We start from the raw sequence: 21,126 nt of genomic DNA, 5'->3' as shown, positions 1-21,126 counted from the left end.
TTCACCTAAAAGGAAAACTTTAAAGCCAGTTACATCATCAGCTGAATATAAAAACCAAACACCTAAAACACATTTGTGTTTTTTCTTTGGCTGAAACCACAAAAAAAAGGTACCTACTCAAGAATGCAAAACCAAGGTTTAGATTTGTTTTAAATGCTAAATAATGGAAGATTGGGAATTAGATAATTTAACTCTTTTCACAACTACTTAATCTAAGTAGAGAAACTTATTTTTTCCCCTGATTTGCTTTACTGGACTAGAAGTGTTGCAAAAGAAAGTAAACACACTTTGAAAGAATTCTTGAACGCAGACAGCAAAAAGACTTACCTTCTTAAAAACTTTTCCTGATGGCTGGATTTCATCTTCCTCTTTTAGGATTTCACGTGTTCCCAAGAGTTTTTTGTCCTTAAATTTAGTTTTAGCATATTTAAAAACTTTGTCGAGGGTATCACACCCAGGATATAAAACTGAAGCTAAGCAATGTAGACTGTTAACAGATCTGTACGCAGCCCCAGGCTTGTTATTCACAGGTTTAGCTTTAACCTGCTTGGCTTTTGCTATAGCCTGCCTTGACCCTGAAAATATGTACCACGGAATGTACGTTACAAAGGAGTACACCAAGATTATAAAGTTTATAAACTGTAGAAGAACAGGGTTGATGTTATGCTTCAACTTCATTTTGGCTGCTTGCGAAGGTTACAAGGAAGAGTTCGGAAGCATGGATCAATTAGACAGGGATCCAAAAAGATCTGAAAAGAGAAAAGAAAAGGTTAGTAGTAAACTCTATAGCTGTTGGCAGGGGGATTATTTTCGAACATTTTATTACAATCCATATTCCAATAGGTCTTTTTATGCAGAAGTTAGGCTAGAAGTCTTAACCCCTAACACAAACAAAACAAGACACCGATACATGAGAAAAAACTTCCATTCCCATTTAACAGACTGCAGTATTTACTAATATTTTTATTTCTTTGGACACTACACAACACAAACACAGAACCTAAGGAATTCAGGACATGGGTTTTTAATTAAATGACATGTGAATGGCATGTATGTACCCAAAAATGTTATATGATCGTATGATTTAAAAGATTCTCTCCAACCACATCAGAATATCTACATGCATATCTTCACTAGCAATCTTTATGACCTTCGACCATAATAAACCTCCATACAAGCCCTAAGAATAACAAGTAATGCCACCACTCTGTACATGGGAATCCTGACCACTAAATATGTTGAAATGCTTTCCAAACATTATACAGACTGAGACACCTAAGAGAAAGAAACTGTAACCTTCCTTCATGAAGGCCCTCTATGCAACAGAACTTTGCTGGTTCTTTTATTCCTAGGGACTTTCCATCAGTCCTGCGATTTCAGCCTCAGTACCAGTATGCAACAGGCACACTTGCTATATAAATAACCATGACAGTAAGTTAACTAAGATTAGGTAAATACTGGAAAATGGCTTAGAAATATCCCCAAAATCCTAGCAACAGCACTATGAAGAGATGTGTAACTTTTTCCAGTGTCCCTAATAATGTCAGGATATTCAATTTGACTTTTTTAAAGCATCATTTATCATATCTAAAGAACACAATCATGCAACTTCCTAATGTATTCTACTGTAAAGGCAAGAAATTATGCCATGTATCTAAAAGATTTAAAAAAAAACAATCAACAGAATAACTAAAATCATTATGGAAAACAGGGAAACTTGTCATAATGGCTGAAGACTAATTTCTGGAACGGTGAATGAGCTACCAGTTATAAAAATCAGTGGTTTGCACATAAAACCAAAATGAACTATAAATACACTTCACTCAGTTAACTTTTCAAATTTATTGATACAATGGTATCAAAAGCAGTACCATAAATAAAGCAACTAATAATGATATGTACATAAGATGCACAACCTTGATAATTCTTTCTAAATTAAGTAAATTTTCATTCCTAAGATACAGTGCCAATACCACATTATTCTTCACTGATGTTTTACATTCATTGACTCTTTATAAACCATAATGAAAAGACATTTTAGTTGAAAAAGTAATGTTTAAATCACCTAAGATCCTTCAGTAGTAATGGAAAGAAACCTTGCTTCATGAATATTATTAGATTTGTAAGTCCTGTTGGGAACAGATCAATCCAATATCCTTCATTTGCAGGATAAGTTAATTCCATCTTGCTCTAAACCATACAATTTCTTAAAATTCCAAGCAAAAAGATTTCACCATCAACTTCTTCCCTAACAAGCTGCTGTAACCTCATCATTAAGGCTGCATTGTTATGGGCAGCTTGAAGGAACCAAGCAACATCAAGGTCTATTCTGCAAACCACCCAGAGGCACATATTCAAATAAAGCATAGCAGCTCTTCACAGTAGGAACTTACTGTATCAAGCAGCAGAGTGGGGAAAGGGATTAAAAACCTTAAAAAAACCCCAAACAACAAAAAACCCCACAAAAACAAACCACACACAAACAAAAAACCCCACCACGCTTAAATAGGCCAAAGGGCAACCTCAGTAATCGTTCAAAGAGACTTACGTTCTTAGGCTGTCACTGAAGGATACTTAATGGAAATAGTCATGCGCCAGCCAATAAGCTACTGCAGTCCAGAAAAATTATGCTGTTGTTGATAGCAGCATAGAACATAATGTTTTAAAGCTGAATCCAGAGTTCACACAACAAAAGTTTACCCATTCTTCAAAAAGTTATACATGGTACTATAATTTGTCTGGCCCAGTTCGGGGGGTGGGGGGGCACATTTTTTTTCTCCTTATAAAGCTGGAGAACTTCTCTGTGCCAACAAAGTAGAAACAGAATTTAACAAAACAGCTACAAGCAAAAATTAAGGCAACTTATTGAATACCTTTTGGAAAATTGTTCTCCAGAGAAACTCCCTGTCTGACAAACAGTTGAGCCTGTCCAAAAATATTCTCTTTGGGTTTCATAACTTTTCTTGGTTAGAGAGGCACTGAGCTCTTCTAGAATAGCAGCTTCCCATTTCATTTTGCAGTTATCCAAACAGCTTTATTCCTACCTCAGAAAGAGAGAAACCTTTTCCACCATTTCTAAAATAACCATGCCAAGGTCTCATGTCAAACTCTCTCCTCTGGCTTACCTGAAGCCTTGCACATAATCCCCAAACCTGGAAATGTTTGCTTTGAATTGGAAATCATAAATTGTGCTATGACCACCATTTCATAAAGGCTGCATTGCAAGAAAGGGTCTATGGAGAACTCCAACAGGACAGACTAAGGGGAAATATTTTCAAATGTCACCCTGGTTCAGAAAAGTAAGCATCCAGCTCTAGAACTCTACTCTGATACACATCTGTTACCCTAAGTAAATTGCTAATTATTTCAGTTTCTCCTCCAGTAAAGTGAGGCTATTATAAGTAATCTATTTCACACAGTTTCTTTTAAAAATTAACACTTACAAAAATATTTTTTCACTTAAAATGTAATTTTTTAGCGATAAAAAAACCCTATCTTTGCAAATATAGTTTCTTGCCTTAAAGGCCAAATAAGACTCCATTTTTCTTTCTTTAAAATCTTACAATTAGGAGACAGTAAAACTTTAGCAATAGAGAGTGCTCCTGTGCCAGTGTCTAACAATTTGACAATTGATTTCAGACTATGATATTTACAGAGCACCTACTCTTGTAACTGGGAGTGGGATTGTAACTGGGAGTGGGAAAAGTGCAGTCCCTTTTTGAACAAGCAAGAAAAATATATTCTAGTATTCTCATTAGAAGGATAAGTTTCAACGTCTTTGTAGGGTGATGGTTCTAAACAGGGCTGAGCCATGACACAAAGGAAGTTCCCTGGTGACAATGTAAAGGCTCCACCTCTTTCCTTGTATTAACTGAAGAACACAACATGCATTTTAACTCATCATTTCATTTATTTGTTTGCTATGTTGCTGAAGAGAAAAATTCCAGGTAAGCAAAGGAGATACAGTTTAAAATGCCTTCATCCAACAGATTTATCATTGCCATTCCCAGCAGAAGAACATCAAAGTCAGCTAAATGGATCACTAAGCATCCAATAAAAAATTAATTTTTATGACAATGTAGAAGCAAAACTTATCCCTAACTTGAGACTGGAGTGCTAGAAGTTAAGACAACTATCTTTTACTGCAAGCAAAACCAATGCAGCTGAACATGACAGTATGGTTGGGGCGGGGGGGCAGGTGGCATTAAAAAAAGGTCATTTAACCTCCAAAAAAATACCCCAGTTTTAATGACATTGTAAAAGAAAAAGATTGTTTTCATTAAGATACAATGTTTGGATGTGCATTTTTCTCTATAACAATTGCTATTTTGAACCTTTAATGTATGGTATTTTAAAAACTCAATGTGAAAATACACAATTAATAATCAAATTGCAGAACTAATCTGAAAATGAAAAGTTTTAGGGAAATTTTCAAGGTTATATCAAATTTGAAAGGCTTGAAAGGGATGCACTGTTTGCTGTTTAATATTCTGCCTTTAAAAAAGTACCAAACAAAACAAAAAATCTCTGGAAGACTTCGTGAAATACTATTCTGGGACTTTAAAATTTCATTGAAATACAATTTGTGGTCACCTTGTTAATTTTGGAAGTATATGACTGTTTTTGATCATAAAAAGAGGGTAAGTAAACCCAACATTTTGGGGCAGGGAATGAAAAGCAGAGGACAACAGGATCCTAAGCAGTTTTCATAAGCATTAGTTAAGCAATGACACTGCGAGAAAGTCTGCTGCCTTTACAGTACTGGAATTTTCTTCTTGGGCAACTTGCTTAATCACTGACAAATAAAAATATACGATGTGAAAATATTTTAACTTAGTGGTTCGGTCTGCAGATTAGCTGTAAACACTCAGGCTCTTATAGAACATGCAACCATTCTGGTTTCACATAATCCTGCTGGGGTTTTTGAGGAATCAGTGTTCAAACCCTGACTAGTGATGCAGGAAAGGTTGGCAGGTTAAATCCTGGAGGAAAGAGCTGCTAATTCACGCAGGAATACAACATACAGAAAAACTGTGCAAGCACATGTTTCTGCATACACATAATAGCTGTTCAGTTTATATGTAATCCCATTTCATGACACAGTCACCAAATGGGAAAAAGTAAGACCACAAGTAAAAAGTTATACACTTTTTTCAACAGCAAAGAGAAGAAGCAACCAGCATACTCATGAATGAGTCAGGAGAAGTAAACTGGCAGTTTTCAGGACTGATCCTGCTTAATACATAATCAGTGATTTGGCCTGGTATAGTATTTATACTAATGCTGTTATACCCTTTAGTTTTAGAAGAAAACTTTTGTTAAATGAGAAAAAAAAATCCTTAAAGGAATGTGTTTACTAATTGACCTGCTTATAATAATTATACTACAATAAAAGCATGAATTAACAAGAAAAAGAAACCTTATGCAACTTCTCATCGTGGCAGGTACAGGTACAACAGCTGATACAAGATGTTCCCGTCTCGGTTTACTCAACAGGAGCTGTCACAGGCAACTGCATGAAATCTAAAAATGGAAAATCCCCATTAAATATGGCAATTATAAAACACACCCTCCGTTCTTTCACTTGTCTTTTATAATAAATAAATAAAACCTTTTGCTCATCTAACACTGCACCGTATCACGTTGGAGAGTCCAGGCCCACTACATCTAAGTTAAAATAAAGCCAGCTGTAACACACAACATAGTTAGTCATGGTTCATACTCAAGTCCAGTAAAATCAAGGTAGCTGGAAGAGCATTAGTTAAATTCAGTAGCTCATACTACTTGCCTCCCTGACAAACTCTAACTCCCCAATGTCTTTCAGTGTAACATTGTTTCTACCATTTGGAGTGGAAAAAATGTACCTATCTTTGCATATCTATCTACACAGAGAATACATTTCAGCCTAAGTAATAAATACTCCTGTACACCTTAGTCTTACTTAAAAACCTGTGTCAGCAATTCACATTTAAAATATGCAGCAAATATAAACATTTTGTACCTACTACCTGTCTGCAAAAGTTATTATTTACACAGCTATTCAGTTCTTACACAGCTTATCTTTTCCAGAAAACAGTTTCAGTCGACTGACTATTTACTACTTGAGGGAAGTACCCAGGGTGCTCACTGCTCCATTTCTTGACTTCCATGCTTTCATACGTACTAATTAAACAATTAGTTTAAACAAAAGCTGCAGCAGACCTCAGATGATGTAAATCAGCATCACTCAAAAAAAATAAAGTGTAGATAGTCTACGCTGAGATAGTGGAGGAAGGCGATTATCACCCTGCACAGCTATGGGCAGTAACATACCCACATACAGACAGCACACTGTGTTTGATTTATTCTGAGATCTCTTTATAGACTTATCAATGGCCCTTATCATGGATAAATTTACATATACAATGAGCTGGTTCTCAGATCAGCTTAGAAAAGCTGGGATGATTTCATGTCTGATTTTCCTTAGGGAAACCTGAGTTACCATGACATTAATGTTCAGATCTTCATATGTATTCAGGCTTATTACCTTCTGCAGAAAAGAGTAGGAATCAGCTGCTGCTAGCACACCCAAATTCATATATCCACAATCCTAGTGGATACCCTTGCAAAAAAAAAAAAAAAAAAAACATTTCCGTCAACAATTTATATTCACAGGAACACACATTAGATTTCTCTTATCAGCAAATCTTGCAAAAAGAAACTGATCTGTTATCATTCATGGAAAAGATAAAAAGGTTATTTACAGGGTTAGGCTTTACTGGACAAAATAAATAACTGAGTATCTTCATGTATTGCCTGGTATCTTCATTATAAAAACTAACAATCTGAGTACTGAAGACAATATAACAAAGCCCATAATACAGAATTTTAACTGTATCGCAATTAGCCTCTACCAGTTTACATCTGGACTTAAAAAGAAACATTAACAACCCTAAGGAAGCAGGTTTTTTAATACATCTACTACTATTAGAGCTGCCAGTGAAAACATTTCTTCGCTAGCATTCAGCAAGTGAGCTTTTCTTTTACAAAAATAAGAGATCTATAAAAACAAGTTACTGTTATTCATTTATAAATACTCATGTACTCCTCTATATAAAAGTAGAAAAGAAAACTAAATGTACAGAGAAGCAACAGCCTATGCTTCACAAGGAAACTCCCTTCACTATGAAGTGAGGTTGAGCCTGAGGTAATGAATGGTGCTGAGGAAAGAATCCTAAACGTATACCCATCTAAACGGAAGATCTGTTTTGCAATATGGATTTAAGACATAGTTATATCTGAAAACAGATGTTCCTCACAGCTACAGCAGAAGTGTTTTCACACATTTCTTGAAAGAGAGAGGACGGAGATCCCAACAAGCCCTAGAGAATGGTGGAAATGGATACCTTGGGTCCCAGAGAAGAGTTGGTGCTCAGCACATTTCCCCAAATTTGAAGTGACAGCAAAGTGAGCACAAGGACCCACCACAGCTCCCCGACTCACCCCCCCTGCTGCTCCCCACAGCAAGCTTCTCCTCCCCACCACCTCCCACGTCCCCAGAGAGCTGCTGCCCTGGGACTGCTCACAGGACCCATGTCGCTCCCCAGGGTCCACCTCCCTCCAAGCCATCCTGGTGGTCCCTTCTCTCCCAGGCCCAGTGGTTTCCATGCGAGTGCAAACACTGTCCTTGTCCCCTGCTTGCTTATTTTCCAGCCTCCCTGCCCCTCCATGCCACCCTTCCCTAGGCTGCTGCCTGTGCCTCAGCATCACTCCTAGAGCAGAGGAGACCTTCCACACGCACCTCAAACATCCTCAGACCCCTTCACTAGGCAGACCTGAAATGCTGTTCCAAAATGGACTGCCTCTATTGAGTCAAGTTGAGAACAGATCCACAGCTCTGTCCAAAAGGACATCTGCTTGCAACAGGGAGGAAAAAAAATGCTTGGTGCACCAACCCGTCAGCTAACCTAGCAGCAGTACCTTCAACAGCCCTACCTGACCACGCAGGGCTTGTTACAGTTATTAAATAGCCTTTGCTAAACAAAGATCGAGGAGAATAGGATTGCATGGCTGTAACAGTCTTGTTATCAATTAATATGTATATGATTGAAATAACCAGGCAGCTGCTGAAGTCCTGTGTACAGGCATCATCAATTAATATCTAAAATAGGGAAACAATAACTAGACATGATTTAGGGTTTAGGAACTAACTACTAGACAACGGGGCTTTACATTTATGCCAGAAAAGGTTATGGACTGTGGTCTGGTCAATAAACCTTGAAGAATCGCTTGGAACTACCAAGATTAGGGAAGAAGTAGGTAAAAGGTAATTCCTACAGGGGAAGATTGTGACCACCAACTCATTGACCACCTACTCAACTGATACCACCTACTAAAAAGACAATGAGGGAAGACAGACTCTGTGCACTAATTCACCTGAGGGGCAAAGAAGAAAGAACAAATCATTAAGGAAAATAACAGTGAATATGTATTAGTTAAGTATATAAATGTGGGGATTTTTGAAACAACCATGTGCTGTCTTGAGACAGGCACCCATTCATGCGCATCAGTGAAATTAGTTTGAAAATACCTTGACTCTGTGTTATTGGCTTGCACAGCGGGTAAATGTACCCCATTTGGGGGACAACAGTCTGACCTACACTCAGCCAGAGGTCTTCATGAAACTTTTTGAGGCAGGCAGACCCAGAATGAAATTAATTCCCACATCACCTCCAATCCTTGATTTCTCACTCCAAGTCCTGAGCAAGAGATAATCTGTCTCTCCCTGGACTTTGCCCTCCTTGCTGCTACACGTTGTGAACTGCTATTAGCTTGCACAGAAAGAGGTATAGTGGGATACCAAAATTACTACTGATTATGGCTGTTCTCTCAAAAGGACACAGATTTTCTGAACATGGAGAGAGTAACTACTCTCTGCAAGCACATCTAGGGTAATTTTGAGCTACCTTGTTCAGATCACCCTGTAGCCTCCAGCTGTGACCAACATCTTGCACAACCCTGGGTGAATGAATACTCAGGCTCTTTAAATGCTTCCAGTTGCTCTGCTGGGGATCGTTAACACACGCAGGCAGATTGCCGGAGCCACCTCAGCGCTCCCAGTCCTGCTCACACAACTCACCCGCCACGAGGCTTCAGCATAAGCAAATCCACAACTGAACTCCAGCTCTGACGGCAAGTCGGGCACTTCTGTGCACGAGTGTGTTTCTGAAAAGTATACAAGGGCACACGCAGACCATCAGGAAAGACACATCATGACATGGAACAAACCAAATTCCAAGGTAAGCATTTAACAGACTGCTGGAGCAGCCAAGGTTGCTCATGAAGTGCATGGCCTGAGGGTATGGTTTCAGTTTGGCTCAAGCAGATTTAATGCTGGGCTGCTCGAAAACGTAATCCAGCTCTTTCCCTCCATTGTACCAACACACAAGTGCCTGTGTGGCTAGGAATGAGTCAGATTAGCTGGCTGATCCACTTTAAACCCTCTGCTTCTCAGGACAGAAGGGTGGATTTTCCTTTGTATCAACTTTGGTACTTACTTGAGCCTAGGGTGAGTCATTGCAGGCACCTAAATCAACAGAAAATTAGCACTACAAAAGAAGTTATTCTTCTGCTACCTCAAATTGGGTAACCATGAATAGACGGGCATTAATGCCATGGCAAAGAGGGAACACAGAGCTGGAGGAGGAGAGGGAGGGAGCCTGGCAGTCATGCTGTAAATCAAGCCTCCACTCTTGGCTGTAGGAGAACCAAGATCAGCACAGACCCATATGCAAAATGCCTTGTGACTTGTCATCACCAGTACACTGTGGGATCAGAGAAGAGCTGTGGTCTGGAGGATTAACCTTCTGCTTTCACTACTTTCTTTTTTTGGAGCTCCCCCTTGGTGGTTTCAAGTGCAACAGCCTAAACACCTTTAAACTTTGGATGTAGGCTGCTAAACATTCCTATAAATACAAAGGAGTTTAATTTATGTCATTCACTTAATGCTACATTTGTAAAATGATACTCCTATTTCCTTAGGAGGCAGCCTAGGTACCTAGGTAATAACAGAAGGTATGTTATTAGGATAAATACATTATTATGTGCTTGTTAGACACCAAGATACTCTAACAATAGAAACTACATGAACGGCAGAAGTCCTTTACTCTAAGGAGAGACATTCCACAATATTAACTAAACCTTGAGACAGAGGAAATAGTTTTATTATCTAGAAGAGTTTGCAAAACATTAACATTTTCTTTTCCTCTTGGTAGGCCCATTTACACTAGTGGGGGGAAGGGGGGAAAACACACCTAGCAGTGGCAGGCAACAGGGAAACACATGTGGTAGCACAGAACTAAATTAGAAGCAGCTGACATTTCTTGAGGACAAAGACCTGTGCTTTCTCTTATGTGGATCCTTGGTATATCCAGTTATTTCTAAAAAGGTAATGGTAAGTGGGTGTTAAAAATGTCCATTTGCCATCAATCTCTTCTACAGACTTCCATGCCTCATTTGTATGAAATATCACTGCGTGTTGCAGGAGAGGCAGGCTCAGGTTTGTCAATCTATCCTCTCCTTTCTAATGAAACAAAGACAGTAAGATTTATGAGGACCTGAAAGCTAAAGTGACAATCACAAGTAGACAAACAGCTTTATTTTTTCAAAAAAAACTATGGGACTTTCAATGCACAGTCTGACTGCACGGGCTACAAACTGAAGTTTAAACCTTTGTTACAGGTGAAAAGTAAAACTAAATCAAAATGAGTTCAGCACTAATTCAGGAGCTACACTTAAGACAGGCACTCCTACCGTTACCTATGATACAAACACCCTTCCAAGACACTAAAATCAGCTGAAAACACAAACCCCATTGCAATTCTGTATCTTAGAAATTTTCCTATTCAAAACATTTTAAAACTTATTTTCCTTAAATAAGTTAAAAAATTAACTTATACAAGACAGATTAAGTATTTAACGGATTGATGAATTCATCTTCTATTAGTAGGAGTAATAAAACACAGTTCTAAGGTAACAATTGTTGTCAGCTAACCTGAAAGCACTTCCCAAGAAGTTAACATCACTGTTACTATTAATACAGAGAAGAAAACATTGTGATAAAAACATTTATTTAAAGCCATTCAGTAAAGTAATAGCTATGCCAGGAACACAATCCAGTGCTGCTTCATCTTTTTCTCCTTTTCTTCCCACTACATAATACTGCTTCATGGCAAACAAGTGTCTTACTCCTTTTGGGCACTTTGATTTAGCAGATATTGTCAACACATTGCTTCCATTCCTTCTCATAAGCAGTTATTAGAGCATTTAAGAGATGCCTAACACCAAACTAAATTAAATGTTTTCAAATTTGTTTCAGAGAAGCAAAGGAATTAATGGATAAAGTACCTTACTCCTGGAGAAGACCTGAGTAACTTTGATATCTGCAAATTAACTGTCGAAGAGAGACAAAACCACCAATTTCCCAAGTATACTGCTACATTTTTAAACCACAGATACAAATTAAACGCTGAGGAGCACTTAAACAAGAACACCAATACCACTGCATATACAGTATGAAAAAAAGTCTGCATAAAAAAAAAAACCAGAAGCTTCATCATTACCCCCGACCTTTGGCTACTGTAGAAATGGAGTAACAGTCCAGTTATTGCTGCCAGTTTATCACTCTCCAAATTCCTACAATCATCTTCCAATTGTTTAAGACAATCCTCCTAAGTACTTCCACTGGGAGGCAGACTCTGCTTTCCACCTGAATTGAAGGGACTGACCAGGATGGTTTGATATGCCATTTTCTACAAAATACAGCCTTAGATCAGTTCTCTAATTTATGGGAAATCTGAAATGCTAAGGAGTGAACAGGTCTGCTTTGTTTGTTTCTTAAAAATCAAAACAGAAATAGATGTTCTGTTGCTGTATATTCAATCTGGTTGTATGTAGTATTCTAGTCATGTATTCGTCAGATCAGAACAAAAAATCTAACATAACGATACCAGAGGTTTTTAAGCAGTAAAGGTCCTTCTGTTTTTTCCTCTAGAAAAAGCTATACATGCATAAAAATGTTCTCATTTACTTTTAGATGAATTGGAGTTTGTGTAGTGTGACAGTAAAAATTATTACCCATTATTCTATATTCATTTTTTAAAAAATACCAGGTGGCCAGCTCCAAAATCTGGTAAGCCCATGTATTTATATTGTCTTTGCCTTCTTTCTGTAACATTTCTTCCTTATTTGATAGGCTTTTGTTAGGGATAACCTTAAGCCAGAACCTCTTTAAAGAACAAGCAGCAGATGAATACACTCAAAGCAAATCTGAGAGCGCAAAATGATGATATAGGCTTCAGAACAAAAAGTGAAGGCTTTATTCCATGTCTTTAGAGAAGTTCCTCACAAGAAAAACATCAGCCAGATGAACAATACTTTCAAGAGGTACTTTACAATATATTTCAAAGGAATAATGACATCCACAGCATAATCAAAGCTTTCAAAGTGATAAAATAGGATGTTTCACCACTTAATTTGAGAGGCTGAGCTGTTGATGTTTTCAATACACATTCTCTTTTGAAGGCTAAATACATTTTCACATTCCACTTGCTTGGGTTTTGGTGTGTTTGTTCTTGGTTTTTTTTAACAACGCCGCTGTGTCCAGTCATCTACAGGGATTTACTACCAAAAAAAAATTTAATTAAGAAGTTCCCACAGGAACATCTGCTTTTCTCCCTGCCACTTTCCACTGTGGTGTCTACAGCTCCAGAACAGGAGCAATCCCTCTCCTCTGGCCAGCAATGGAAGTCAGAAGTCCCTCAGAGGGGACCACTACCTTTTCAGGGAAAGACTACTGCTCCCAAGCCCATGTGCACGCTCCAAGCTGTGTATTGTAACATTCACTCTCCATATAACGAAGAGATCCCCCCCAAGCCACAGAGCAGAAAAGCAATAGGAACGCAATTTATAAAAATCACAGACCCGGGAAGTGCTGCCTCAAGCCAACACTTGCACAAGACTCACTGGGTGTTTCATACCTCATGAAGTGAACCTCTCCACAATGACTAAGCAAGACATACCAAAAGCAGCACTTCACTCCAGCAACTATATAAATGCAGAAAATAACTTGTGGAGCTTCTCCTGAGCACAAATAGAAAGGGAGGAATGAAATTTGCTCATTCAAAGTTCTGTGAACATGCAATTCAAGTACACTTTTAGTAATCTTACCTCTGCCACAAGTTATAAACCTATTCTCAAAAAGAGTCTTCTGTTTCTTAGACTGCTTACATTAGTATCTGTGAAATCCTACCTCCTAAACACACAGAGGTTTACCTTTTTGATTACCGTTGACTCCCAAGTTGTTTTAACAGAAATACTTCAATATTAGTTCTGTTTGAACACATACCCCAATTGTGCTGCAATGCACAGAAACTGCCTTTCTCCTAGTATTTTTCAGAACCTAATGCTAAAAAATTACTTGGATTATTTAACTCCAGATTCAAAAGGCTTTTTTACCACAAAGCACTTTATAAGGTTTTTACTTCTTTTGGCTGCTCTGAAATTCTAGGGACAGTGGGGAATACAATATTACAAAAGAAAGCAATAGCAAAGGAAAAATAAAATATTTCAAATTCAGTGTTTTCCTAAAGAGCTACTTGATCTAGGTTTTATTTCTATACTGCTTGGGGGAAATGACTCCTTTGTTCAAAATCCAGCACTGGAATTTATTTAAGTACAGCAAAAGGATGCCTACCCTGCTCATTTGAGATATCATCCTATTTTCTAACCTTAGAAGTAAGGGAGTACCAGGACAACCTCTCTCCTCCACCACACTGGAATGAATATCCTTTTCTCTCTTATTATTCTCTCTCTTTTTTGTAAGCAAAGCAAGGCAGGATCAGTTACGAACATGCCCAACAATTGCAATACATGAAACAAATGCAAAACAAGGACTCCTTAAATTAGAGACCATTTTTTTCTATGTGAAGAAGCATTACAGAAGCATGGTTCTCGGCTCCAAGTCCTTAGATGTCACCCTTAAAAATAAAACTTATGAACACAGGTGTTGAAAATCAGAGGAGAACATTCAGTGCCCACAGATATGGACTGGAGGGGATGAAGGTGAGGAGGTAACTAAGTCCTCACAGGAGATAATTCAAGTCAGTAGTTCACAATCAGCATACAAACACTATGTAGATAGATGGAGTTTTTGGCAGAAGGGAATCCTGTTTTTCTATTCAAGGAAAACAAACACACCCTTAGACTCTGATTATGTAAACATGACCAAATTATTGAAGTACCTGGCTGGGTAAAGCCTTCACCGCTAAGTTTTTAAAACAAGAACATTGACCTTTTTAAAAAAGAAAGGTGTCATAGTACCAACAGCATTTGCAGGAATTTTGTTAATATTTTCAGGCAAAATTATTTTTCCCATGTTATACACATGGTCAGATTAATTAATACAAGTTGACAAGTTGGGAGTCCAGAATAAACTATTAAATATTTCTAGAAGAATATAAATAAAATATTTCCTCTGTTTCATGAGCCACTAACATTTCAAAAACCAAAAGAATTATGTCTTACTCTGCAAAAGAATCATGAAAGATTAAGCTAATGATGTAATTAAAATATATATAATTTCAATCACTGTACTCTTAGACTTTGTTATCTTAGATGTATACACAACTACAGATGCACAGAAAAAAAATTCAGGCTAGCAGATCTCCCCATTCTTTCACACCCTGGACCTGGCCACAACTGCATGAGTGAATGCATAACACAGGATGTGGACAGGTTGTTTGTTTTGTTTTGTTTTTTAAATAAAACTTATTTTATTGGTAAATGACTGACTTTTTAAAACAAAAGTTGTCACAAGTTTCTTTATGAATGTCTATTTAAGTTAGCATTCCTGATCAAAAACCCTCACACCACCTTCTAAGGGCCACTAACAGCCTTGGCTTTGTGGCTGAGACACTCACACACTGGCTCACAGCTCTGCTACCCCGACTGGGAAGTGGATTTGTGCCTTGTTCTTGAAAGTATTGGATGTTACCAGGTTAAGCTATTTGTGTAGATTATAAGAGAACTAGATAAAAATCTCTGTAAGCATCTTCCCCCAACTCCGGCCCCTTGAGGCTGGGGGGACAAGGGGATGGAACACAAAATCTACACAGTTACCAGCACTGCAGAACTGGAAAATATTTTCTAGGCATCTCAAAGTTGTCCATTAGGAAAATCATTTCTCTATTCACAGCTTCCCTAGAACAATATAGCACAGCAATACTTCATCAGAACAATTAAACTGCAGCTATGAATGACTGACAAGCCCTGACTGACAAGACAGAGCTTTCCAAGTAGTCTGTGGACTTACTGCTGCAGAACAGACTGAAGCCACATTTTGCCATGTAGACAATCAAGCTCCCTGCCCAAGCATTACCAGGACCACTGTCTCCCTTCTATGCCTGTTGCCTTACCTCTCTCCTCTTCAGCACTCACCGAACACATAAATCCTTACAAAATCTGCAGACAGAAAAAGCAGATGCATCTCTCTACATAACCACTTAAATCCTCCTGCTTCTCCCGTTCCCTTCTGCCTTTCTCCATACCCACATACTTAAAACACAGACTACAGACATCCTCTTTACCAAACACAAATTAGACACACATCTAACTTTTAAAAACTAAGCACAGATGCTCCACTTTCCACATTTTTCATAGGTTCTCACAGAATGAGCCCATAAACTTTGATTTTAATAATGGTTTGGTGAAACAACTGCAGACCATGCTCCACTGTTATATTCTGATACCGCCTTAAAACTTTGGTTGGTAGAAATCATACTGTATGTCTGATCCAACAAACCTTATGTCATCGTACACACTGATGTATGATACTGCACTAATTGCTCTGAAGTCTTCTGGTCAAGAAGCAAAGAACCCATGCAAAACCTTCCTGCGCACGATCAAGGTTTCTTGCATGTCTCGGTAATCAACCTGAACAAAATGAGGCACGTTCCATACCCTGTCCTGGATAGCAGTAAGGGAAAGGCAGAAAAAGTCTTTCCTCTAAAAATGCCAAAAAAATTTTATATAGTTTTCGGTTCACAGTATCCTTATGAGTTTATCACAGGAGGAGAGAATGTTCTATACGGACAGTAACGTAACACAGCAACTAGATGGGGAACTGGATCTGGCAGTGCAGTACTACTGCTATTCTGCTGCTTAATGTTCAGCAAGTCACTTCTAATCTTTATTATCTATTTTCCCCTTCCAGGTCTCATACTGGTTTCATCTAGCAGATACAAGCATACAGGGTAAGGATGATATTTACACAGTACCTAAAAAAAACAAAGCACTAGGTTTCCAATTTTTAAGTGAAATGGGAAAAGGCTTGCAGTTTGTTATTGCTGTTTTCCACTATCAACAGTGAAAATCCCTAAGTCAGTAACTTTCAATAATCCTATCTTCCCTGCTTTCCAGGAAACTCATACAACTGAGAAGCCAGCTTGTCCCATTTCAGATACTGTAATTAACTAGCACATCTTTGTAATTAACAAGACTGATGAACACTGAGGGAAACATGCCTTCCCAATGCACACGTGTTGACAAACTGCCACCACCTCCTCCTCCTATGGGATTACAGACACTAAATCAGCACCTTGACTTCCCGTGAGCTGCAGGTTCACTTCAGGAACAAGAAGATACATGTAAGTAATTCCTTCCCAAGGATCGGTAGACTGTTGCAAGTTTTGAAATGGGGTAAGTCTAAAACCATTCTGAACTTTGAACAACTTTTCTGCTAATTGATTTAGAAGGTAATACAGAATAAGACTTGAGCTTCCTTCAGAGAGCTGTACTTTTTTTTCCCCCTGTAGTCCTGGATTTAGTAATAGCCACTCAGGAGGTGTGATTAGGATATGGCCTTGTCCAGGTGATTTCCTTCAACACCCTCAAAATCATTAGATCCCAAACTGTATCTTGAAGCAGAGTACTAAAACCTTCAAGAGCCCTTCAGGCCTTTACTACATGGCAAACCCTGCTGTAGATCAGCATTTCAGGATGAAGAGCAGTTCCTCCAACTCTAACTGCATAATTAAACAAACAAAGTCCTGCCATTTGAGAACTGCTTAAGATTGAGTGCTTGCTATATTCCTCCAAGTGTGATGAGTAAACCTGCGCTGCCAGACCACATGCAGTCCTAAATAAGCTGGCTCAGAAACTTCCACTGTGACTGCTCTGTGGGCAGAAACTAAATAGAGCCATGGGATAATTCAGGTGGGAAAGCACCTCAGAGGGTTGAACCTCAGTTCAACCTCCAGCTCAAAGGAGGGTCACCCATGAGATCATACCTGCTTTCTCAGGGCTTTATCCAGCTGGATTTTGAAAACCTCCATGGAAGGAGACTGCACAACCTCTCCAGGCAGCAAGTCCCACTGCTTGACTGACCTCACAGTGAAAAATGCCTTATAGACATAGACCTCTCCGACTTCAGTTCGCACCTTCCGTCTCTTGTCCTCTCACCATGCAGCACTGTGAAGAACCTGGCTTCGCACTCTTGAAAACCTCCCCGCAGGTGCTGAAAGGGCACCGCCAAGCCTTCTCTTCTCCAGGCTCAACAACAGGAACAGTTCCTCTGCCTCTCCTCACAAGGCAAAAGCTCACACCTCAAGACAATCTTGGTAGCTCCCCACTGAACTCATCCCAGTTTATCAACACCTCCCTTGTCCTGGGGAGCAGTACAACTGGATGCTATATTCTGGATGCGGTCTAACGAGTGCTGAGTGGTAGGGGATAATCGCTTCACTTGACCTAGTGGCTGTGCTCCTGTTAATACAGCACACACAGCTGCCCCATGCTTAGCCTGCTGTCCAGCACGACCCCCAGGGCCTTCTCAGCAGAGCTGCTCCCCAGCCAGACTGTCCCAGGCTGTGCTGGTCCAAGGGGTGACTCCTGCCAGGAAACAAAGCCAGGAAGCCCCACCCTTAAACAGCTGTTTAAATGGCAAATTTGCTTAGTAATCACCAGCAGATGAAATGGATAGAAATTGAAGCCAAGTCTTCTTAGTGTTAATACACCTTACTTAGTAGTACTAAGTCGCATCTTAGGGCCATATTCAGATGGCCTAAATTCCACATAAATCCTTCTGCCTCCTATTTCTTACTAGCTGGCTTTCAGGCAGCTCCCCATCCAGCATCTTACATAAATTCTCTGAATTGCTCTCCAAAACCACCTAGATTTCTCCATTGACTGAGAAAAGGGGCTTGAGTGGAATTCAGGCCACCTGAACTTAGTCTTTAACGTCTGGTAACATTGCAGCATCAGACCGCATTATTCCTTTGGTTTTGTCACTGTGGCAGTAAGTAGCAGCTTGTTTGTCAGGACACATTTTAGTTTAGTTACTCTTCCACTGGAACATGTATTTTTAAAGGAAATGTAGATTTGTAAACAATTCAGGATTCAGTTCTTCCTGCTACCTTCTGGAAATTTACTCCATAGCTGGGTCTCCTTGAACGAGAATTCTTTATCCATAGGTCTCTTGCATTTTGTCCCGAGCTATGTGTGCTGCTTTGTTCCAAATGTGTTGATGATTCACAGATAAAAATTTGGTCTTTAGTCTGATTGTGGCTCAAACCATTCACTGGTCTACAGAAAGGAAGCATAAAAGCCCTACATTGGCACTAAATGTGGGCTGGGGGAATCAATGGCTTAAATGCTCACCAGTTCAGCAAGAGCACACCATGCTTTAAGTCAAGCATGAAGACATTTCCTCTAGTTCTTCAAAGATTATCAGTTCTCCAATAAATACCATTCTGATTTTCTTAGGCTTCAGGCTGAACCAGATCTCTTGGTTTGAGAAATTATTTCTCATAGGCATTATGGTTTTATAACCGTGTCGTAAATTGAAAAGTTACACATGCCAGCATAGTCAGCCCAACATGCTCTACTCAGTGGTCTTACATAATCAGGATCCTCCATGTAAGAGAGACGGAGTAGGGAAGAAGGGAACTACCCATAGCACAACCAGATTCAACACACCACAGTCCCGACACCTCGCTTCAGAACATTAGTAGTGCTTTTGTCAAAGCCCTGGAGCACTCCAGATGCACAGGTATGGACAGCCTACCCTTGTCTGCAGCTCTAAGTTAGACCTCTCTCAAAATATCACAGTACGCCAACACATACACGACTGAAATATACAGAATACTGAGGCTGAGGTTTACTATCTTAACGATTACTTTGAGAAGAATGGGACTCTCGGAGATGGCACAACTCTCAGAACTAAGCGACAACTTATTGAGGATCAAACAGGCTATTTTAGAAGAAATTAGGTAGGTTTGCTTCTCTCTAAGGGATTCTGTTTCCATTAGTAAGAAGCTTGCTTTCCTGACCAGCCAATAGGGACTGAGCATGTTATGTGTTTCAGAAGTCTAGACCACATAGATCAGCAGATCCATCACATTCACTCGAGTTTGTCAGCCAGCCATCAAAACTGAACATACAAAGCATGAAATTTGGACCTACCTCCTGTTTGAGGGACTAATAATACAAGCATGCTGAACAACTACAAAGAAAATCAAGTCTTTCAGTCATGATGTTTAGCTTCAACCATTCCTGAAGCATAAATCCACAGGACAAGGAGGAATTACCACGCTTAATGATGTCTTTCCTTAATTTTTCAAAGCACACAGGACAGGCAAATACTAGGAGATGTGCTTGCTCTCTCAGTGGTGCAGATCGTTAGGAGTATAAAGTCTTATGAGTGCACCCAGATGATTATCTTTCTCTTAGGACATAATTAAGACCTGATAACGCATCTACCATTTCTGACTTTTACTTTTTACCCCCAGGAAAAAAAAAAAAAAAGTCATATGCCACAGTGAATTTTTGCACAATGAGATACTAAGTTCACTCTGGAGAAAGACTACTTCTACCGCAGAAAATAACCAGACAAAAATTGCATTAAGTCTTTTTGGTTTCATCTTCTGCTTTTTATTTACATGATGCTTAGAACAATATAATAAAAAAGTTTCACGTCAACTCAAATATTCCTGAAGACTTCTACAATATTCTAAAATATTTTGAGTAAAAAAGAGTGCCCTTACCTTCAACAGACTTTTAAAAGTACTCAAAATCATTTATCGTTGGTTTTGTTCTTTTTCACAAACTCTGCATTGATAACAGCACTTTTAAAGTTAGTGAGTGAGGCTATTTAAATACAAGAATTTCACACATGGTGTCATCAAATTCATGTCACAGGCCAAAAAAAGCCATGTTCTAGAATCTGATACTCCTAAACAAAATGCAGTACTTCTCATTTAAAAAAACTATATACCAGTTGTCGTACATAATTATTACATGTTTTGGGGGGGTTACTTCACCCGCAAGTTTAAAAAAAAAAAAAATCTATCAGTGCTCATAAACTACCTTAGGACTACAACTTTATTCAAGTCACCGTTTAAATTTTTCTGAAGGCTACTGCTTGCTTATTTCCCAGAGATTTTGTATGAGTCCCACAGACCGAACCTCATGCTGTTTATAGAGCTACCTGAAATAACCTTTTAACGCCTGCTCCTCTCCCACACGCTTCCGAGCGAAGAACGTTCCTCCGCTATCTTTCCTGAGCAAGTCCACGAAGGGAACGTACCTCAGCACCAAATCTAGCATCAAGCCCCTAGAAATCGCAACGAAAACAGTAAAATACGACTGGAAATTCCGATGCGCGCCTCCTTCAGCTGTTGGGTTTCACACTGCGTGCACTCACGGACCGTAAGCCGCGCGCCGAGAGCGAAGACCACGCGCAGCCGCACCCCCGGTACCAAACCCCAGGTGCGGGCATTCCAGTGAAGCGGCGGGGCCGCGGCGTCCCCCCACGCTGCACCGGCGGGCCGTCACCCGCCGGGCGGCCCGAGGCCGCGGCGGGCAGCCCTCTCCCCACGGCCGCGGCCGGCTCGGTGACTCACGGCGTGCTTTCTCCGCCTCCTCGTAGGTAAGAGCCGAAACACAAAGAAAAGCACAAGAAAAGAGCGCCTGTTACGGCCTGTTATTTCACTCGTTAGCCGGCAAGCCGCTCCCGTGCGCTCCGGCGCCCTGCGAGGCCGGTAACCACTCCAGAGCGGCATGGAGGCCGACCGGCCGCCGCAGGGGGACCCG

General features: G+C 39.6%; 1 protein-coding gene across 3 annotated transcripts in view; it reads right to left on the bottom strand.

Moving 5' to 3' along the window:
• Positions 1-20,817, bottom strand: part of ACSL3 (acyl-CoA synthetase long-chain family member 3) — a 53,485-nt gene extending 32,668 nt beyond the window's left edge. For 2 of the 3 annotated variants that reach the window (XR_774395.1, XR_774396.1), the window contains exons 1-3: positions 20,738-20,816; positions 5,420-5,523; positions 328-749 (exon numbers count right to left, since the gene is read on the bottom strand). Coding sequence is in view for 1 of the 3 variants with exons in the window: in XM_010568275.1 (XP_010566577.1) it covers positions 328-678 (351 nt within the window). In the remaining 2 variants the exon portion in view is untranslated. Of the gene's footprint in view, positions 1-327; positions 750-5,419; positions 5,524-20,737 lie in introns of all 3 variants that reach the window. The other variant, XM_010568275.1, reaches the window with a different exon arrangement.
• Positions 20,818-21,126: the final 309 nt, after the last annotated feature.

The sequence above is a fragment of the Haliaeetus leucocephalus genome, unplaced genomic scaffold, assembly GCF_000737465.1.
Source record: "Haliaeetus leucocephalus isolate CR32 unplaced genomic scaffold, Haliaeetus_leucocephalus-4.0 Scaffold240, whole genome shotgun sequence".
Classification (NCBI taxonomy): Eukaryota; Metazoa; Chordata; class Aves; order Accipitriformes; family Accipitridae; genus Haliaeetus; species Haliaeetus leucocephalus.
The sequence above is the reverse complement of the archived record's forward strand: the minus strand, read 5'-3'. Positions and strand labels throughout refer to the sequence as shown.